At 44.2% G+C, this 20,231-nt stretch overlaps 2 protein-coding genes across 8 annotated transcripts in view; both read left to right on the forward strand.

Moving 5' to 3' along the window:
• Nucleotides 1-8,380, forward strand: part of BICRAL (BICRA like chromatin remodeling complex associated protein) — a 94,537-nt gene extending 86,157 nt beyond the window's left edge. For all 7 annotated transcript variants that reach the window (XM_074332946.1, XM_074332947.1, XM_074332945.1 and 4 more), the window contains 2 exons: nt 210-312; nt 4,520-8,380. In XM_074332946.1, coding sequence (XP_074189047.1) covers nt 210-312; nt 4,520-5,307 — 891 coding nt within the window. In that variant the 3' untranslated portion in view covers nt 5,308-8,380. The remainder of the gene's footprint in view (nt 1-209; nt 313-4,519) is intronic.
• Nucleotides 8,381-14,412: 6,032 nt separating this feature from the next.
• Nucleotides 14,413-19,562, forward strand: RPL7L1 (ribosomal protein L7 like 1). Its single transcript, XM_019738474.2, has 7 exons — nt 14,413-14,723; nt 15,352-15,460; nt 16,118-16,278; nt 17,399-17,536; nt 18,208-18,317; nt 18,483-18,697; nt 19,087-19,562. The coding sequence occupies exons 1-6, from the start codon at nt 14,683-14,685 to the stop codon at nt 18,689-18,691; spliced, it is 768 nt and encodes a 255-aa protein (XP_019594033.1). The 5' UTR covers nt 14,413-14,682; the 3' UTR covers nt 18,692-18,697; nt 19,087-19,562.
• Nucleotides 19,563-20,231: the final 669 nt, after the last annotated feature.

A 20,231-nucleotide genomic window follows, 5' to 3' on the forward strand; every position in this document is an offset into this window, starting at 1 on the left:
AACAGGGTTTGTGCCAATGTGTAAATTGCAGTGTTTTTTTAAATGCGTCCTACCTATGTGGCAAGAAAAAAAATGTGACTAAATGAGACATGAGTGAAGCCTCATTAGATATTAAATTCTCATTTCTGATTGCTTCATTTGTTCCAAAGACACAGTGAGGTGTTTTCACTTAAACGGCACCTGAAATGACTGGACTCTCTCGTTTTCAGCGGATCAATCCCTCTGCTGAGATGGTGATGATCGATAGAATGTTCAACCAGGAGGAAAGAGCGTCTCTGTCGCGGGACAAGCGTCTGGCCCTTGTGGACCCTGGTAAGTAAGACACCAGAGTGAAAGTGGAGCGTTCCTGCCATGGCTCGGGCCGTGGGGCTTTGGGGAGTCTGTCTGAACCCACCTTTGGCATGAACCCTGAAGGTAGAACATGACTTCTGGGGAGGAAAAACCCAGAGTTGAGAGCAGGATATGAGTACTCTGAGAAGGTCTGTGTTCTACAAAATCCAAACTGGAATTTTACATTCAGTTGGTTAATTTTCCCTATTGAAAACTTCAACTTCTCAATCTTTCTCTAGTTTTTGAGAACTAAATTAAGTCAGAAGCCTTTCCAGAAGCAGCTAGACCTCAGCAAATTCCTGAGTTGTCTTACTATGTGCAAGGCATTGGAGGTGGGAAAAAATCAGTAAAACAAGGTCACTATCCTCAGCCAGGACCTTGTAATGCTCCATTTAGGTACCTTTCTCTCACCCATTAGTTCCCTGCTGATTGCATGTTAGATGTGACCCACATTCTGCCATTTAAAAATTAATTCTCTACTTTTTCTACCCTCTAAAATTGTTTAAATCAAATAACATTATAACAATTCATGGAATATAGATTTTACCACATGCTTTCATCATCCTATGAAATGTTTTGTTTTGTTTTTTTAATAAGTTTTGAGGCAGGCGGGTGGCTCACTTGGTTAGAACGCAAGCTCTGGGCAACAGAGCTGCTGGTTTGATTCTCACATAAGCCAGCGAGCTGCAGCTGAGCTGCCGCTGAGCTCCCTGGCAGCTGATGGCTCACTTCGTTGGAGCGCAAGCTTTCAACCACAAGGTTGATGGTTTGACTCCTGCAAGGGACGGTGGGCTGCACCCCTGGCAACTAAGATTGAACATGGCACCTTGAGCTGAGCTGCCGCCAAGCCGGATGGCTCAGTTGGTTAGAGTGCATGCTCTCAACAAGGTTGGCGGTTCGACTCCCACAAAGGATGGTGGGCTGCACGCCCTGCAACTAAGATTGAACAACAGTGGCTGGACTTGGAGCTGAGCTGCTCCCTCCACAAATAAGATTGAAAGGACAACAACTTGACTTGGAACTGATGGGTCCTGGGAAAAACACACTGTTCCCCAATAAAGCCCTGTTGCCCTCCCCCAATTGAAAAAAAATTTTATTGGGGAATATTGGGGAACAGTGTGTTTCTCCAGGGCCCATCAGCTCCAAGTCATTGTCCTTCGATCTGGTTGTGGAGGGCACAGCTCAGCTCCAAATCCAGTTGCCGTTTTCGATCTTAGTTGCAGGGGGCGCAGCACACCATCCCATGCAGGAATTGAATCGGCAACCTTGTTGAGAGCTCGCGCTCTAACCAACTGAGCCATCCGGCTGCCCCTCCGGAAGCTTAGCAGCAGAACTCGTTGTCTTCAATATAGTTGTGGAGGGTGCAACTCACTGGTCCATGTGGGAACTGAACCGGCCACCCTGTTGTTCAGAGCTTGCGCTCTAACCAACTTAGCCATCCAGCCGTTCCTGAAAGAAATGTTTTTATTTCTCCAAATTTTCTTCCAGTTCTGATTCCCATTTACATACATCATTTATATATAGTTATATGTCATATGCTAACCATAATTTTGTTATTCTAATTTCTTCTATTTAACACATCTGAAGTTTTTATCATGTTGCTTTAATCTTCAAAATAATATTTAATAAAATTTTAATACATTAATTAGATAATTTAGCTGATCCATTCCCCAGGACTATTATAGTAAGTCCTCACTTAATGTCATCTATGGGTTCTTGGAAACTGCAATTTTAAGCAAAACAACAATGAACAAACCAATTTTACCATAGGCTGATTGATATACACAAGACTTAAGTTCCCACAGCATATTTCTAATCACAAAAACATCACCAAACTTCTAATAAAGACCCAAAATACTTCTAATATGAAACATTGAAATAAATGTGAGCTATACACACATTCAGGAAAGACTAATAAAAACAAGTAAGAGAATTATTTTCCAGCATTGGACAGGACGCCCTTCCATCACAGGGCACACACACACACACACACACACACACACACTTTCTCTCTCAGACTGGGACACACAGTTCACCTCACATGTGACAAGGGAGGAAACCGGAGTTCTCAGAAAAACCCACACACATGGGAAGAACGTGCAAACCCCACACAGATAGTGGCCCCAGCCAGAAATCGATTTTTTTTCTTCTCATCAATGATATAATGAAATGACATTGAACAAAGCAATGTTATTTGAGGACCTGCTGTATTTTCCTGTGGCTTTCCTTCCATTTTTCTAAAGTCTTTTCTGATTCTTAAAAGATTAAGGTTCTGCCTTGTGTTTGGTGTGGCTCAAAAAATTTCCAAAGAGAATATATGATCCTCACACTCAGTCTAAAGGGAGAATCAGAAAGAATTGCTATGTACCTAGGAGAATCCTCAAATCTTTCCAAAAAAGAAAAGGAAGATAATAATGTAGGATATATTCCTGTCCCTTTTTTTTTAGAGCCTGAAATCTGTTGCCTTTTGGTGAATTGGGTTTGTGGGTAAACCCTCCTACTTTTTCCCAGCCCCCTTGGGCATGCGAGTCAGTCATGTGGGCAGAGGTGTGCTTCATTCTCCTGTGTTGTGCCTGCACAGGCAGTGTTTGTAGGATGCAATCAGCTTTTTGTTTTTATTTTATTTTTTTAAGATTTTATTGGGGAAGGGGAACAGGACTTTTATTGGGGAACAGTGTGTACTTCCAGGACTTTTCCAAGTCAAGTTGTTGTCCTTTTCAATCTTAGTTGTGGAGGGCGCAGCTCAACTCCAGGTCCAGTTGCCGTTGCTAGTTGCAGGGGGCGCAGCCCACCATCCCTTGCGGGAGTCGAACCGGCAACCTTGTGGTTGAGAGGACACGCTCCAACCAACTGAGCCATCCGGGAGCTCAGCGGCAGCTCAGCTCAAGGTGCCGTGTTCAATCTTAGTTGCAGGGGGCGCAGCCAACCATCCCTTACGGGAGTCGAGGAGTCCAACCGGCAGCCTTGTGGTTGAGAGCCAACTGAGCCATCCGGGAGCTGGAATCAGCTCTTTAGATTTCAGGGCTCTATTCCCTAGATCTCACATTTTGGGATTTGGTGAACAAATGCATGTTTATGGCTTTCTACCATGTTTCCCCGAAAATAAGACCTAGCCAGACAATCAGCTCTAATGCGTCTTTTGGAGCAAAAATTAATATAAGACCTGGTCTTATTTTGCTATAATTTAAGACCGGGTCTTATATAATATAATATAACATAGCATAGCATAGCATACCATAACATAACACCAGGTATAATATAATATAATATAATATAATATAATATAATATAATATAATATAATATAATATAAGTAATAATATAATATAATATACCGGGTCTTATATTAATTTTTGCTCCAAAAGATGCATTACAGCTGATGGTCTGGCTAGGTCTTATTTTCGGGGAAACAGGGTAGTCCTATTTCACTTTCATTGCTTCCAGAGTGAATACTTTCTCTGCCTTTGCATATAACAACAGTCTGCCTCCCTCCCTCTGTACCCTCAACCCCCTAAATTCTAACATGCTCTTGCCATCCTTGGCTCTTCAAGCCGGGCACAGTTCAGAGCTCGCTCACAGACACAGTTCCTCCATGCCCCACTGTTCTTCCAAGCAGATAGCATTCTGGGCACCTGTTGTGCTCCTGGAAAAGGGCAGCTGGTAATGCCAGGTCCCCTCACATGTGTCTGGAGGGACTGAAATGCCATCAGCCAAAGACAAATAGTCGTGTCCATCACACCCCACCCTACCCCACCCCCCACCAAAGCCTCATTCTAGGGCCCTCTGCACCAAGGAAGAAACCAGGCTGATACTGGCATCTAATTTCTGTTTTCAGACCGTTGCAAAGCAGTCATTAATTTTAAAAACAGCAAAAAACAGCAGTTAAGAGATCTAGACAAAGTGGAGCTTTTTGCCCATCCGGTTTTCCCATTTGTCATCAAGCAGCTACCCTTTCGAAGAGGTTTAAGCTTCTCGTCTGGAGGCTGTGGCCCCATAGCCTGGCTTCCTTTTATAGGATGCCCCCTCAAGTATTGTGCTTCTGCATGTTCTTGGACATAAACGACGGGCTGGGCTGGGCTGGGCTGGGCTGGGCTGCGTAGGGCAGGATGGCTTTGCCCCTGACCCACTAAAGGTCTGTTGTCCCTACTCTCTCATTCATTCCTTAATGTTCTTTTTGTCCCCACTTTCAGAGGGATTTCAGGCTGATTTCTGTTGTTCCTTGAAACTTGACAAAGCTGCTCATGAGACGCAGTTTAGCAGGAGTGACCAGCATGGCAGTAAAACAACCAGCTCTCTCCATCTGACGGCTAAGGCCCAAAGCAGAGACCGAGCCAAACCAGGCATGGCAGAACCAACAAATCATGACCAATTTCATCTAGTGCCTAATCACATCGTGGTCTCCGCGGAAGGAAACATTTCTAAGAAAACTGAATGCCTTGGCAGAGCACTGAAATATGACAAAGGGGGCTTAGTTCAGTACCGGAGTGCATCTGAGGAGAAAACCAGCCGGAGAGACTCCATGAAAAGCAGCGAGTGCTCTCCCGGCCCTGATGGGCACCGGAAAACCTCGTCCAGACCAGATCATGGTACTGAAAGCAAACTCTCAAGTATCCTAGTAGATTCGCACTTGGAGATGACGTGTAACAATTCCTTCCAGGACAAAACTCTGAGGAATTCTCCAAAGAATGAAGTCTTACACACAGACGTCATGAAAGGGTCGGGCGAGCCCCAGCCAGACCTCCAGCTCACTAAGAGTTTGGAAACAACATTTAAGAACATCTTGGAACTCAAAAAGGCTGGGCGGCAGCCCCAGAGTGACCCCACGGTTAGCGGCTCAGTTGAGTTAGATTTCCCCAACTTTTCTCCAATGGCTTCGCAGGAAAACTGCCTGGAAAAGTTCATCCCGGACCACAGTGAAGGTGTTGTAGAAACTGACTCCATTTTAGAAGCAGCTGTAAATAGTATCCTAGAGTGTTAATAGAAGCAGCCCTTCCCCCGTCCCGCCCCCGGACCCTGCCCCGGACAAGTTACAGTCTTTCCTGGCTAAAGCAAACGGAAATGGTCTCCTGTCTCCAGCCTGCGTGATCTTTCATCACAGGTTATTCTTTCTAATCTCAACCCCATTTTTTTGTGTAAGAGCAATACTTGTGGTGGTTACAGGGAGATCCTTTAGTAAAATGAATCCTTGTTAGAAAGCAGTCTGATAGTCCCTACACATTTCAAGTCTTCTGAAAGTCCTTAGAGTCATTTTGTTTTGTTTTGTTTTATTTTTTTAAAAAACACTGTAACTCAATGAGATTGCAGTACACTTGGCCCTGGGTAAAATTCTGACAATCATAAGTCATTTGCAAAGAACAGACTTATTAAAGGAAATCAAACAGGACTGATAGAAGCTACTTTTTAAAGAATATCCCCCTGCATCTCCAAATTTTGGCTTTTGGGGTTTTTTTGTTGTTGTTGGAGGGGAGACCATATGGTTCCCCCCTCAGCCGTCCTGAGCAATATGTTCCTGGTTGCTCTGCACGGGACCCCGCAGCCCTGGTGTAAGCAGCCAGTAGCGCCCAAGAGGGCATTTGCAGGGCTTCCTTGTTCATCGTTCACGTGCTTTTCCGATGCTCCTGGAACAAAACCTCATGCTTTTTCAGCATCTCCGTGTTGAACTTCACCTAGGAAATGCTGTGTTCTAAGTAGCAACAGCATGACTTGAGATCATTTCACCAGGCTAAATAAAGGAAACTGGAACCCAGCTAAGTGGCCCAGTGTACAGGGGAGGCCGGGATAAAGCGATGAGGAATATAATATGTATATATGTAAAAGCATATATATGTTAACTATTGAGAAAAAAAACAAGCGTTTTGCATTTTATAATTGGATATAGTCAACATAGGATCGACGTTTTTATTTGTTGCTGGGTTTTGTTTCATTTAACCTCTCTTTTGCACCCTCTCCCACAACAAATAGCCAAGCGTCAAAAGCACTTTCATTTGAGAACTATGTTGTAATTTTTCAGTTTAAACCTTAAAGGGACTTTGGCATTGTTTATGCTTCTTGTTGTCTGAGAACAGTAGTCACCCCCCGGCAGCAATCATTACCAAAACACAGATAAACCAAAGGTAACCAGCCAGCCCACCACAGAAAGGAGAGATCTGAGACACGGGATTCCCACTTGAGAGCCAAAGGACATGCCCTGTCATGGTTTGTGTTTGGCCCGTGTTCATATGAGTGAACATGACTTCTTGCTTTATTTATTTATATTTCTTTTCAGGGAGCTTTCCCCATTTTCCTTTCTTGTGGACCTGCCCCAGGTCATCCCATCTGTGTTGTGACTTTCATACTCAGTGTCACTGTACCTATCAGTTATGTCCTGTCCTTGGGAAAGCTACAGGAGGGTATTTGATATGCACCCTCACACATACGTGTGTGCACGGATCTGAGCTGTTCAAAGCCAGAGGTCATTTTGATTCCAGCGTGTACACACTCTCCCGCTTATGTGTATGCACACTCTCATTGATTCTGTTTATCTCTGGCTGTAGAGGTGCACCCACTGGCCCCCACTGTAACGCATTGCCAGGACCTGTTGCTGGCTGTCCCCAGAATGGGGATGACCCCCATTGTCATCATGTTGGGCATTTCTTTTCCCGATTGGCCTGTGATGGAAAGGAAGGCTTCTGATTACTAGAAAACACAGCCAACAGAAGACCTGTACTCTCCCTGCCCCTTTTCCCACCACACAAAGAAATGCTGTGAGACAGCCAGTCTTCATAAAAGCAAAGTACCTTCTCCCCACTCCCATCCCCCCCAGCCAATGGAAATTGGAAAATCTGGGCCATCTTAGGGTTACCATTTTTTCCTTATTTGTGCCAATGTCCAAGTTGCAGATTTCCCCTTTTTCCTGTATTGTAACATATTAGAAAGATAAGTTGGTGTTGCCAGTTGGAACTTTCTGTTTGGGCAGCCCTGGGGTAACACCCTGCCCTGAACCCCATGATTTTATAGGCTCTTCTTCCCTTAGGGTTCATGCTCCCCTAGTTCCTAGCAAGACTTAAAGATGGTCCCTCCTGATCAAATTCTTCTCATTGTGGAACTTGATACCTGGAAGCCTTCATGAAGGCTACTAACGAGTTATATTAATTATGCGAATCAGTGGAATTCTTAGACAAGCTTCGGGTACATTTTCCACCTCTCTTTCTTCCCTGTCCTGCCCTGCTTCCCCAACCCTAGCTTTTCTCTATACCATCTTAAAGGGTTTTTAAGCCCGAACACTTGTCTAGCAAATGGAGAGCCTAATTTACCAAAATGAAACTTGTAAATTTTTGTGTCTTTGTATGTAAGTTTACTTTTTATGGGGGAAAGATTCTAGATAATGACAAATGAAGATTACGCAATGTATTTTACTCCTGTGATTAGGTTACGCGCACACGGGTCATTTCTCGCATGTCGAGCCCCCTCTGGTGAAGGGTGAGAGAGCTCAGCCTCGATGGCCAACACTCAGTTGTTCAGGTTCATAGTCCGAGTTGAGTTTTAGAACTACTTGTACTCAGTAACAAAAATCATTTTCTTTCTTTCTTTTTTTTTCTTTCTGTTGTTGTTGTGGAAAAGTGTGAATTTGTTATGAAGCATTTGATTTTCTGTGTCCTTAAGTACTGCCTAAAGATAAAGCAAATTTTAAACTGGCAATTACGAAAAAGAACTATTTTAGCTCTGAAGAATTTATTAGACTTTGTTAGATTAGGGAGGCCTTACAGACTGACTTGACTTAAAAGAGGACGCGTCACTCACTGTCAGCGTGGTGTGGGCTTTATTTGCTTAAATACCTTCATTTGTATAGTATGTCTCACTTGAAATTGCTTTGTATACATTTTGTAAAAATATTTATAAAATGTTTTGTAAAAAAAAGTATAACAAATTGCAGTTTATTTTGTTATGTTGGATAAATACTGTTAAAAGAAACCAGTCAGTAACTATATTGTTAATCCATGGTTAGGAAATGTTTAGTTGGAGATTACAAAATGAAACAACCATTGCAATACAGCCAAAGATTTGGGAAAATGTGCAACTGTGATTGTCTTGATTTTGCAAACAGGAATGGCTGCTGTTCCCAGAAGAAAAGGGTAAGTGTTCAGTGGGAATTCTACTTAAATATACGTACCACTGCCAAAAAGTGGCCTAACCAGTGAGGGGGTAGGATTTTCATTGATCAGCCTTTCCAAACAGTTACAAATGAAACAAAACTGGTCAGTGAGAATGTTTAGTCACGTGCATCTCTGGTCTCCATCCCTACTTCTGTCACATGGATCCTTAACTAAGGAAGGGAAAATGGGGTCATTTGAAAAGTTAGATAAGTGAGCTCAGTCTGCAGGAAGTTTTCTTCCATACATTCTTAGATTTTGTTTCTGCAAGAACAAGAAAGCTGAGGGAAAAAAGGAAAAGAAAAAAAAAAGGTGGCTAAAGGATAGATAATGAAAACTATTTTATGTTAATCCTCGTTCCAGAATTAACACGTTTCTCTTTGGAACCACACCTTTGACCAAACTGTGTTGAGATAGACCTCTGCCACCTTATCTGTAAAATCAGCCCCAAGAGGCCCTTCTGAGTTTTTGTCCTCACAGTGTGACTCTATCCAAATTGTTAGGGAAACTACCAGAGGGTGAAATGTATTTCTGGGGGTGAGGGTGTAGGACTCCTTAAATTTTTCTTTGGGGCCTAGAATTTATACTTATACACCCCTTACTTTATGGTTTAATTGCTTCCCCCGGCCCTTAAAGCAGCAGCAGTAGGGAAATCAAGATTCTGCAGGTATTGATATATAAATAGTAAGTCGTTCTCATATAAGTTAGAACTATTACTGCTAGAATAATTCCATCAGTGGCCGGATCCCCTAACATCTTTTGCAGTGTTGCCCGGATGTCAGCCTTCCTTCTTGCTAAAGGTAAATATGTGTCCATTATGACATTCTTGTCCTTCAGGCCCTTTGCCGTGGGGCGCCCCATGAAGGAGGAGTTAGAAGGGTCACCTGGCTGCTTTGTTAGGCTCGGTCTCTCTGTGTTCCCCAGGGGCAGGCCCAGAGGGAAGACCAGGCATCTGTTCTTTGGATGGTTAATGCTTTGTGTGTGGGAGACTGAGTTCCAGGAAAGGGGCCTTAGGATTCCATGGTATAGAGAAAGGAGCCAGTAGATTACTGGGGGGAAAGGGAAGGGAAAAGAAGGAAAGCCCACGAGCTGGGGGCACTGAAACAGCAGTGCTCTGGCAGGACTAGCTATGCTGTCCTCAGGGGCTAGGCCCTGGGGCCAGGCTCTGGCTGTGCATCAGCCCCATGTGCTCTCCCCGGCAGGACTCCTGGGAACCCAGCGGAAGGCGGAGGGCATTCAGCACCAAACATTTACTGAACAGTTCACAGGCCCTGTGCTAGGACACTGGGCATATGGGTATAATTCAGGGATCGTTTCCACTCTCAAGGAGCTCACCATCTAGAGGAAACAACCAAATAACTACATTACATTTGGGAACTGACTTCAGTTCAGGAGAGAGGAAATGGCTAAAATTCGCCCAGTCTACCACTTAGCAGAGAGCTGCCATCTGTATTTCCATGCCCTGCTTCTTAGAACAGTTTCCTACGTTATGTTTGAGAAAAAACTGATACTTCCTGCAGGAAGGAAGATAAAGGAATTTTGCAATTACAATGTTAAATATGTGGAGAAATCTGGTTCAGTATATGCACAAATGGTAGGAGCACATTTGTAGTGTAAAGTGGATTCTGTAAGATGAACAGCCATGTCTACATTGCTACAGGTAAAGGGCCTTTATTAGAAACCTAATCTGTATCCCTAATAGGCCTGTGCTGTAGCCTGGCCTTTGAAACCCCTGCAAAGGCAAGAAGAAGATCCTTAGGGGGAAAAAATCACTTCTGTGAAGGTCAAGAAAAGCAGTGCGATGGGGTGGGCAAAAGTGCCTTTGGCAGCAGAATCTGGAAACAGGGCTCAGTACTTCATCTAACACGTAATCAGGTATCTTCGTGCAAGTTACTCTCAGCCTCAGTTTCCTGGCCTATAATCTAGGAAGACTTGTCCTGACCCTCCACTTCTTGGGGTGTAAAATGACATGTTATTGAAGAAGTGTGGAGGGTAGAAAAAACTAACATTCCATTACCCCTGAAATAATTCAGAAGAGATTTGGGTTTTTCTCTCTTTTGGTCTTCCCTTCTGCACACTGACGGTCTCCTTACCCTAGTTTTCCTGTGTCTATCCTTGACCCTCCAAAGGCTGCTGCCCTTCACCTGTTGTCTCTTTTTTCCTTCCCACTTTTGCTCCCTTATGCTTGTTTTTCATCAGGGTCAAAAGCTGTCGTCCATGTTGTCTTCCCCAACTCCAGGCTCAGCTGGCTACTCTCACATTATAGTAAGTCCTCACTTAATGTCATCAATAAGTTCTTGGAACTGCAGCTAAACGATGAATAACAAAACCAGTTTTACCATAAGCTAACTGATATTTTTAAAAAAAAGTTAAGTTGCTAAGGCATCTCATCAATGTTATTTAAAAAATGAGGTTATTCGAGGATCTGCTGTAATCGCTTTCCCACCTGCTTCCTGATAATGCACGTCACCCTCAGAGGAAGCAACAAAGAAAGCATGAAACAAAATGAAGTCGGCTGCAAGAAGGGTCCTAATCCAAGAAAAGTTTGGGGCAGATGGGAAATTGCAGATGGAGCCCTCTTTCAGGTGTGTTGGGAGTGGCTTTGCCTGACCCGGAAGGCCCTGCTCAGTTATCTCTTAAGTGAAAAAGAATAGGATTCCAAATAATCCCAAAGTGCAGATAACACTGACATAACTTATTATGGGATGTGTTAGCAAAAGGATCCTGGAGTCAATTCAAAGAACCATAAAATTTGGTCCTGAAAGGAGTCTTTAAAAACGTATAGTCAAGTGGTTTCTAAAACAGGCAAATCACAAGAACCTACCGTGTTTCCCCGAAAATAAGACCAGGTCTTATATTAATTTTTGCTCCAAAAGATGCATTAGGGCTTATGTTCAGGGGATGTCATCCTGAAAAATCATGCTAGGGCTTATTTTCCGGTTAGGTCTTATTTTCAGGGAAACACAGTAACTACCTAGAGAGCTTTTTCTTAAACTAATAAATATGTGATAAACGAAGGGCATACCACAAAATGTAAGTCTTCTTCCCACTCCAGACCCCACTCCCATTTCCCAAAAATAACACCCACCCATCAACACCTTGTATAACCTTCCAAAATTGTTACATATAAATACATCTATAGCCCAAAACCAAAAACTAGGACAATTCTTGTACACCCTCTTCTGTATCTTTCAAATGCAATATGACACAGACATTTTCCAAATATCTGGATGACTTGAATATTGTAAGTCAGATTCTTTGGTTGCAAGCAACAAAAACCAGTCTGGTTAACCAGCATAAAGGAGTTTTATAGAAAGGATAGGATTTAAGGGAAGATTGAAAAATCACCAGGCTTGAGAAGGACAAGAACAAGGAAACTCCAGGTCTCACAAGGTGGAAATCCTTAAAAGTCTTGCCCCAAACCTCCTACATTTCTTCCACCATCACTGCTCAAGATTCAAACCCAAAGAAGTTTAGGGTCTCATGCCCCTCCCACTGGGGAGGTGAGAGGACTGGAACAGCTCTCCCAGAAATCCTTTCAACTTCCGTATTGGGAGGACAAGCATTTGGATTTGGTACTCCACTCCCACAAAAATGTACACGATGAGGGAGAGACCAGTCCATGAGAGAAATGGGATACTGTTAGGAAATGGGAGCAGGCCAAAAAATGAAAAACACCATTGAGATTTCAGGACTTGAAGACCTGCCTCATTGCATATAATTGCATAGCCTTCTATAATTTATTTAACTTCCCTAGTGATGGAAAACTGGAGTGGTAAAAAAAAAAAAAAAAAGGCCTATGGGGACAAGCTAAAAAGAATAAGATTGTTGAGGCTATAAATGTCCATGCCACGTTTTCATTCAGTAACCTCATGAAAAAAAAAATCTTATCTAATGTTAGGGTACATGGTTGATGCTCAGTAAACAAGTGTTCAGTTAGTAAACGATTTTTGGTTGAAGAGGATGCTATCCCTTTTTCTCTGCATCAGTCTTGAGGTAAGGACGGCTTTGGCACTGAGAATAAGTACTCTCCTAGCACCATCTGCTGGCTTTGGAAAACCTTTCCAAATTCTGGTCTCCAAAGTTTTTTGCACCAGTATTGTTGGTATCCCTGAAATTCCTCCACTCCCTAGTACGGTCAGTACCACAGAACCTACCTTTTATCCGTAGACAGGGGAAGTTAGAAAATACTGACTTATTTTTGTTCCTTGTTTACCTCTAATGGATGTCTTACACTGGTGACCCTCCTGTTTTTGGCTGTTTACAAAGTAAGACCACGGTGAGGTGCTGAAAGAACGAGAAAGCTTCACACCAATCTGTGACCTCGAAGATTGTGTTGTCCTTTGCCATTTATGCATCAGGTAGTAAGCTCTGTGCATAGCTCTGTCTTTCTGATTGGACCAATTACAGGACATACCAATATGGTGCCTTGAACTTAATTAAAAAGCCCCTGCAGGTGTCCCTGTGACAGGTGCCGTAGAAGATACAGAGAAGTCGGAGACAAGTTCCCTGCCTTCAGAGCAGCCAATCCATTAGGGAAACCACACAGTACAGGATAGTCTGTGGTGATGCCTGTAATTGCTGGCTGTCAAATAGTGACATTGCCCTGGACTCAGGATAACTAAATATACGGTGTTAGATATTTGACAATGCCTGGAGACATTTTTGTCACAGCTTGGGCGGGGGGGGGGGGGGGGGGGGGGTGTTACCGGCACGTAGTACATAGAAGTCTTGGATGACGCTCAACTTTCTGCAATGCACAGGACAGCCCCCCATAACAAAGCATTATCTCGCCCCAAATCCCAATAGTGCCAAGACTGAGAAACATGGGCTAGACCCTTAGGATCAGCGATGAGCAAGGCTGCATAGTCCCTGCCCTCCTAGTGTCATGGGGGGAAATGTTGAAAAATATGTGTTGAAGGAATTCACAGAAAAGAAGGAGACTACTCTAGAGCCTCGCCAGCCCACAGACCTAAAGCATGGGCATCGCTCTGAAGCATGTTTAACACGTTGCGTAGGGATCACGAGAATCTTCGTTTTTTTTGAGCCATGTGTTAAGGACGGATAACGAGAATTCTTGTTTTTACTGTTGACTCTTTTTACTTTGCACATTTTATTGAATTGTTTGTGTTTCGTTAATAACAAAGGAAGCTGCTTTCTGCAGTATCACACCAGGAGGGATTACTAACATAGGTGAGTAAACCCTAAAAAATTCCATAGAAAAATAATAAATGACATAGAAGCATTTACGCTTTAAAGAGAAGAGTGCATTTTAAAGTAGTTTCTTTTAAAAACCTGCCGGAACAGAGGGGTATGAGGGATTTAAACCCCGCCGTACGCAACGTGTTAAAATGCAGCCTATCGACTCACCCCTTCCTGAATAAAAATCTGCATTTTTAACAAGATCCTCAGGTAACTCCTATGCACATTAATACTTGAAACGCGACGCTCTCGAGGTTTCCAGAAAAGACCAGGACTTGAGTTGTTTTTCATTGTTTTATGAAGACCAGGAGAAAAGGAAGCATATTCCAGGGGGTAAGAGCTGTATGAGAGGAGACGGCAAAGAGGAATTTCTAGTTTTCGGTCCAGCACTGATAATTAACATAGTGTTGACTTACTGTCAGACTTTGTTTTGAGCCTTTTTATAGGGAGTAGCTTAAATAACCGTCGTAAGGCTATTAGATAAGGTCCATTATTATACACTTTTTACGGGTAAAGGTACAGACCAAGGGCCCACTGACGAAGCTGGACAGATAGAACTGGAGCTGCATTTTTTACCATCCTAAACCGACCAGAAACTCCTCCACCCACACGTGAGAGCCATAGCTATAGCCCCTCAGTTCTCTGCACCCACCGAAAACGGTGCGGAGATCGCCGGTGTTCCCTCCCGGAGCAGCGCAGCGGGGCGGAAGCCGGAGGAGCGGCGCCCGCCCCCACCGGAAGTCAGGTGCATTGTGGGAAGCGTTTATTTCTAACCCAGCCACCGGCCTTAGGAGAGTGTAGTTTAAGTGAAAAGGCCTGGGTTTTGAAGATGACACAGGCTCTAAGTCGCCTGGAACTGTAGCTTTGTGCAACTTTTGGGAGGAACCGGGGTTAGCAAGACCTCAGCGGTACACTGCTTCTACTAAGAGGGCGCTGGCTGACTGGGTCGTAAGCCGGGAGACGTCTCTATGGTCAGGTAGACATAGAGCGGTTCGTCTCTTCCCCACGTGGTGGGACTACGCATGAGCAGTAGCCGCAGCGTTGTAAAGATGGCGGAGGAAGAGTAAGTATTTGGGGCTTTGAATCTCTGAAGTGGGGAGATGAGAGCATCCGGTGCCATCCCCGGTGTTTATTTCTCGGTGGCAGAAAATAGGGTTACTTGTGGGCTGAAGGAAGAGCATAGAAAAGGCTCCAGATACTAGCGGATGGGGGTGAAGAGTGAGAAGCCGTAGGGTTCCAGCGGGCAGGCGGAGTGGAGCTGTAGTGAAATTCGGTTTACCTCGAGGAGAAAAAATTGATTTTCAGGCAGCGAGCTGAATAGTGCCAAGTTTGGGTTCCCCCAGCCTGACTTAGGTATTTCCCCTGCAGTTGGCTCTGCACCCACTCTAGCCCCACAGGGTTTTACTGGAATCTCATCGCTGCTAGTGTCTGAAAGGCTGTGTCAGTAAAAGCTGCATTGATACATACGAGGACCAGTGGCTCAAGGGTTCTTAATTTTTTTTAAGGCTTCGGGGCCGAGGGAATGTTAGGAGTCCGTTTTGAGGACTGCAGCCAAAAACCACGGGTTTCAGGAGTCTCAGTCCTTAGGAATTTGAAGGCAGGAGTGTTTCCTGAAGCCTGGGAAATAGTTTGGTAATTCATTGAACATTCGTTTCCTAAATATTGTCGCTGATCTCAATTTTCTGTATTAGGCAAAGAAGAAAGATTCCTTTGGTTCCAGAAAATCTCCTGAAAAAGAGGAAGGCTTATCAGGCCCTCAAAGCTACCCAAGCAAAGCAGGCACTTTTGGAAAAGAAGCAGGTAATAGTGGGCAACCAGGAGGACGGAATTAGAATTTGTATTTGGTGAGCTTTATCCAGCACGGGTTGAACTAGATTTGACAATACCTTCCCCCATCCGTGTATATGGGTCATGTCTTCATTTAGCAAATATTTACCAAACACTTTCTGCCAGGCAAATAATGGAGCAGCTTGTTAAGGAAAAAGTGGGGTGAAGATTGTACCTGCCTTGTTTATACCAAGTGATTTGAGAGGCCAAATGTCCTTGTCTTCCTGGAAGAAAACATATATATTTTTTTTAATGTGCCAAACAATTTGGCTATTTGCTAAATGTTTTTGGATAAATATGTATTTTGGAGGCAGGAAATAAAAAGCTCATGGCTTATTTTATACTTTGTGATGCTTAACTGTTTAGTTCCATAAACACTTGTGGTAAACATTAACTAACAGTATATGAACTAATTTTTTTATTTAGCAAGGACTTTTCCCAGTAGCTCCCACATTTTTCTCAACTACACCTTTACTTGGGTATCTCATTTTTTTTCCTTGTATGAGAGTGGAGGAGTTTGTTTGCATAGGGGGAAATAATCTCTATCAATAGTGAGTAATGAATTACTGTTATGAAAGTAAAGATGACTAGAGACAAAGTGGTGATAATGACCTGCCGTCTCTGTAACAGAGGAAAGGAAAAGAGTTCAGGTTTAAGCGACTGGAATGGTTCCTACACGATGCCTGGCGGCAACAACGTGACAAAGTGCGCCTCAGACGACTAGAAGTGAAACCTCATGGTTTGGAAGTGCCAGATGAACATTCCTTGGCCTTTGTTGTACGCATCCAAAGGTAGGTAACTTGCCAGATCACGTGAGGCTGGGGCAAACGAGTCAGCTTTAGACCCCTTTCTAGGGGGGTGGGATAATAGGCCGTGAACCACTAAGGCAAGTTGTGCTGGGAATTCAGGGTTGAGTACAACATAGTTTTTGTCTTCAAGGTTGTGGAGACTGACATTGGGTAAGTAGACATGAAAACACACTTAAGTGCTGTGAGGGTCAAGTGCTGGATTGGGGGTAGGGGTGGGGGAGCTGTGTGTTCTGGTTTAGGACACTTCTAAAGCAGGAATTTGAAACTGAGGCCTGCAAACGTAAGGATTTCAGTGTTAAAGGAAGGCTCTCCAGCATAGATGCACAAAGTCCTGAAATGGTGTAATCAAGGCATCATTCTAGGAACTGAACCAAGGTCGAGTATTAATAGATGGTGCATATTCAGTGCTAGTGAGAGTGCATAAAGCTTTTTCTACATTTGGTGGGATCTTCCCTGCCCATACCTACGTGCACATGCAACTCTGCCTCTTCCTATTTCCCCTACTCAGTCACCAAAACCAGAAACTTGTGGGTTTTAAGTATTTATGAGCCCTTTAGTAGTCTCCGACCACTGCCCATAGTCTCTCTCCTGTACTGTCACATTAGCTTTCTAACTAGGTTTCTCTGCCTCTGGCGTCATACTCTCACATCTGTCCTCTCCTCAGTGATTGTCAAAAAGAAATCTGATCATGTCTCCTTAAAGATTTCCTGCCCACAGAAGCAAGTCCAACAGCTTGCTTGGCGTAATCAATCTCTCTCTCTCTCTCTCTCTCTCTCTCTCTCTCTCTCTCTCCCCCTCTCCCTCCCTCCCTCCCTCCCTCCCCCTCCCTCCCCCCTCTCTCCATCTCCCCCTCTGCTCCCTCCCTCCCTCTCTCCCTCTCTCTCCCTCTCGCTCTGTCTCTCTCTTCCCATAACATCTCAGGCATTGCTCCATATCCTGTGGCAATGATCTGCTTATGTAGCTGCCTCCTGGTCAGCTGAACTCTGTAAGGCACAGTCTGTGTCTTACTCTCTGGATGCCCAGTAGTAATGCGCATTTCATAGGTGCTTGCTGGATTGACATAAACTGAATAGAGCCTGACTTCCTCTGCTGTTCATTTCAGGATTAATGGGGTGAGTTTAACGGTGCAGAGGACCATTGCAAGGCTTCGCCTGAAGAAGATTTTCAGTGGTGTTTTTTTCAATGTGACCCCCAAAACCATAAAAACACTGCGTGTAGTGGAACCTTATGTGACCTGGGGGTAAGTAAGGTTTTTGTGTGTATGTATTCACATAAGATTGTGTTTGAGCATGTTGAGAATTTTAGGATCCACAGGGTACTTACTGTTCTCCGAAGCTTGTGTTGAAAGAACATTATGCTATGAACAAAGTCACCAGAATCAACCTTGGAATATGGGGCAGATAGAGCAGGAGACATCAGCGCTGCTGATGATGTACCATGAACAGTACCGTGCGGGGCTTGTTCATTTATAGGCTAAGGCTGAGTAAGATAAGCGAAAACAGAAACTAATTCTTGGAGTCTTGAAGCAGCACTAGGAGCAGTGTTTGTGTAAGACTGGGTGTATTCCTTCAACTATTAAAACCCAGCAAAGGTTTGGATTTAATTTCAGACTCTCCCATCATCTTCCATACAAGATGAGTAGAGGGTCACCTAAGGCCTTTTTTTTTTTTTCATGGTGAACATTTATATCCATAAATTTTAATTTCTAATTACATTAGTTGGGGCCACTCTGGTTTTTTACCACCTTCTTCACTGTATATTCTTAGGCATCCCAGCAGTGCTGTGAGTACAAGACCCTTCCTGGTGAGGAGAAGGGGTAGTTGGGAGAATCTATCCTCAGCCAGGCTGCAGGACTAAATGGCCCATGTGCCAGCGGATGGCTAAGGCTGTATTTAATTCTGCATCTCATAGATTTCCAAATCTGAAGTCTGTCCGGGAACTCATCTTGAAACGTGGACAAGCCAAGGTGAAGAATAAAATCATCCCTTTGACAGACAACACAGTGATTGAGGAGCACCTGGGTGAGTGTATCTTAGGGGTCAGTTTTAGCAGAGAGTAAGGATCTTTGGTGGTCTTAATGTGGGATCCAGATCCCAAGAACCTGCCAGAGGGCCCTGCTCTGGCGTACGAGAGCCTTGCAGTATATGCTGGGGAAATGTTAAGTAAACTGTGCCTTTATGTCTTAGGGAAGTTTGGTGTCATTTGCTTGGAAGACCTCATTCATGAAATTGCCTTCCCGGGGAAGAATTTCCAGGTGATCTCACGGTTCTTGTGCCCTTTCCATCTCTCTGTGGCCCGTCATGCTACCAAGAATAGAGTGGGCTTCCTCAAGGAAGTAGGCTCACCTGGCTATCGAGGTGAACGCATCAATCAGCTCATCCGACAGCTGAACTAAACCCAGGTGAGGCGGGGCTGCAAACTGCCCTTGGGCTGGCTTTTGATGGGCTGTGCCTTGCCACTTAGAAATTCTTTTTGCATTTACCAGTGTTTGAGAGTAACTTTGACATTGGGGCGTGGGGGCGGCTGGTATTTACACGTCTAATGGATGGAGACGTGCTCAGAAGAGTGATTGCCTGGTTAGGACATGGGACTGTATCCCAGGGGTTACAGGCTAGAAAATGTTGAGGAACAAAATGTCGAGTAACAAAATGTCTGCATTCCTGTGGTTATTTAGCTGGAAATGGAGAGATAATACCAAAAACTAATTTCAAAAGAATTTGAAGATCTAAGTCATCTATTTTGTGGGAGGAATCTTAACTTTTTGAAATTGCTCTTTGTTATTACTTTTAGGTGCCAAGTGACAGTGAATTTGTATTGGTGAAATTCTTCTTCTGCCTCCCAGAATATCTGAAAGCACAATGCATTGGAAGCACGTGTTTGTTTTTTGGAATTATTATCCAGTATCTTCAAAGGAGATTATTTTCTGCTGTATCTTCAGAAACTGGAGGGGAAGAGTCAGGGCAAAGATGGCAATATTCCTGGCAGGCACATCTCATCACAACCCAATTCCAAAGGAAAAGTCCCGTGTTTTCCACATTGGCGGCTGCTGCTGCCACCTCTGAAATCAGTGAGGGACTCGTGCCATGGAGGAGGGGTCCTGTTCCATCACATCTTCTATCCAGGGGTTCAATGTTGGTGGATGAATACCCAGGCATGAATACAAGATGGCAGTGAGCCAAGCCCAGGGGCACACTTGACCCTGGGGTTTCCTAAGGCCTTGTTTTGGCAAGAACTTGTAATACAATTCAAAGAGCACAGAAACGGTGCTTAATTGTCTCTGCTGTGAGTCTGTTCTAACTTTCCAGTGACAGCTTTGCAAGCTCTCAGGCTGGGCTGGCTCTCAGACTGTCTGGTGGCTTCCTTAACCTAGCCTGCACTGGGCTTAGTCCTTTTCTCAAGCTCAGGATTTTAATCCATTGGATCTGTGAGGAGGGAAGGACCCTTCCCCAGGAAAACATGCACATACTCAGATTTTTGCTTGGAAGTTCAGCGTGTTCATAGACTCTTCTCAGGGACCCGTGTGCCTTCTGTGAGGAAGTCCTGCCCTATCAGGATGGGTTCCCAGCCCGGCCTTGCTAGTCTGGTTCCATGTCCTGTGGAAGACCACGGCACCATGAGCTTTTTACCTTCAAACCAGTGGGTGTTTCCTATGCAAGAACACAGTGGGAGAGTGTGAGCCCCTGTGCATCTGTAACTCAGGGAAATGCCCACCATTTATTTCTGCTGGGCTTCAGGGTGGCATTTTCTGCTTTCCCTGATGATGAGTCCTCTGCATAAAAAACCCAAATTAGGCAAAAGTAGACTGTTTTCTTGCTCTGGCAGGGATGAAATTAGCACTGTTTGGAGCCTTTCTTGCATATTCTAGACTCAGCTCCTCCAGAAGGGTTGCGCTCTATCTTGCTGGTAATGATGTCGTAGACCAACACTCGGGCTCC

Source organism: Rhinolophus sinicus, linkage group LG05 (assembly GCF_036562045.2).
Source record: "Rhinolophus sinicus isolate RSC01 linkage group LG05, ASM3656204v1, whole genome shotgun sequence".
Taxonomy (NCBI): domain Eukaryota; kingdom Metazoa; phylum Chordata; class Mammalia; order Chiroptera; family Rhinolophidae; genus Rhinolophus; species Rhinolophus sinicus.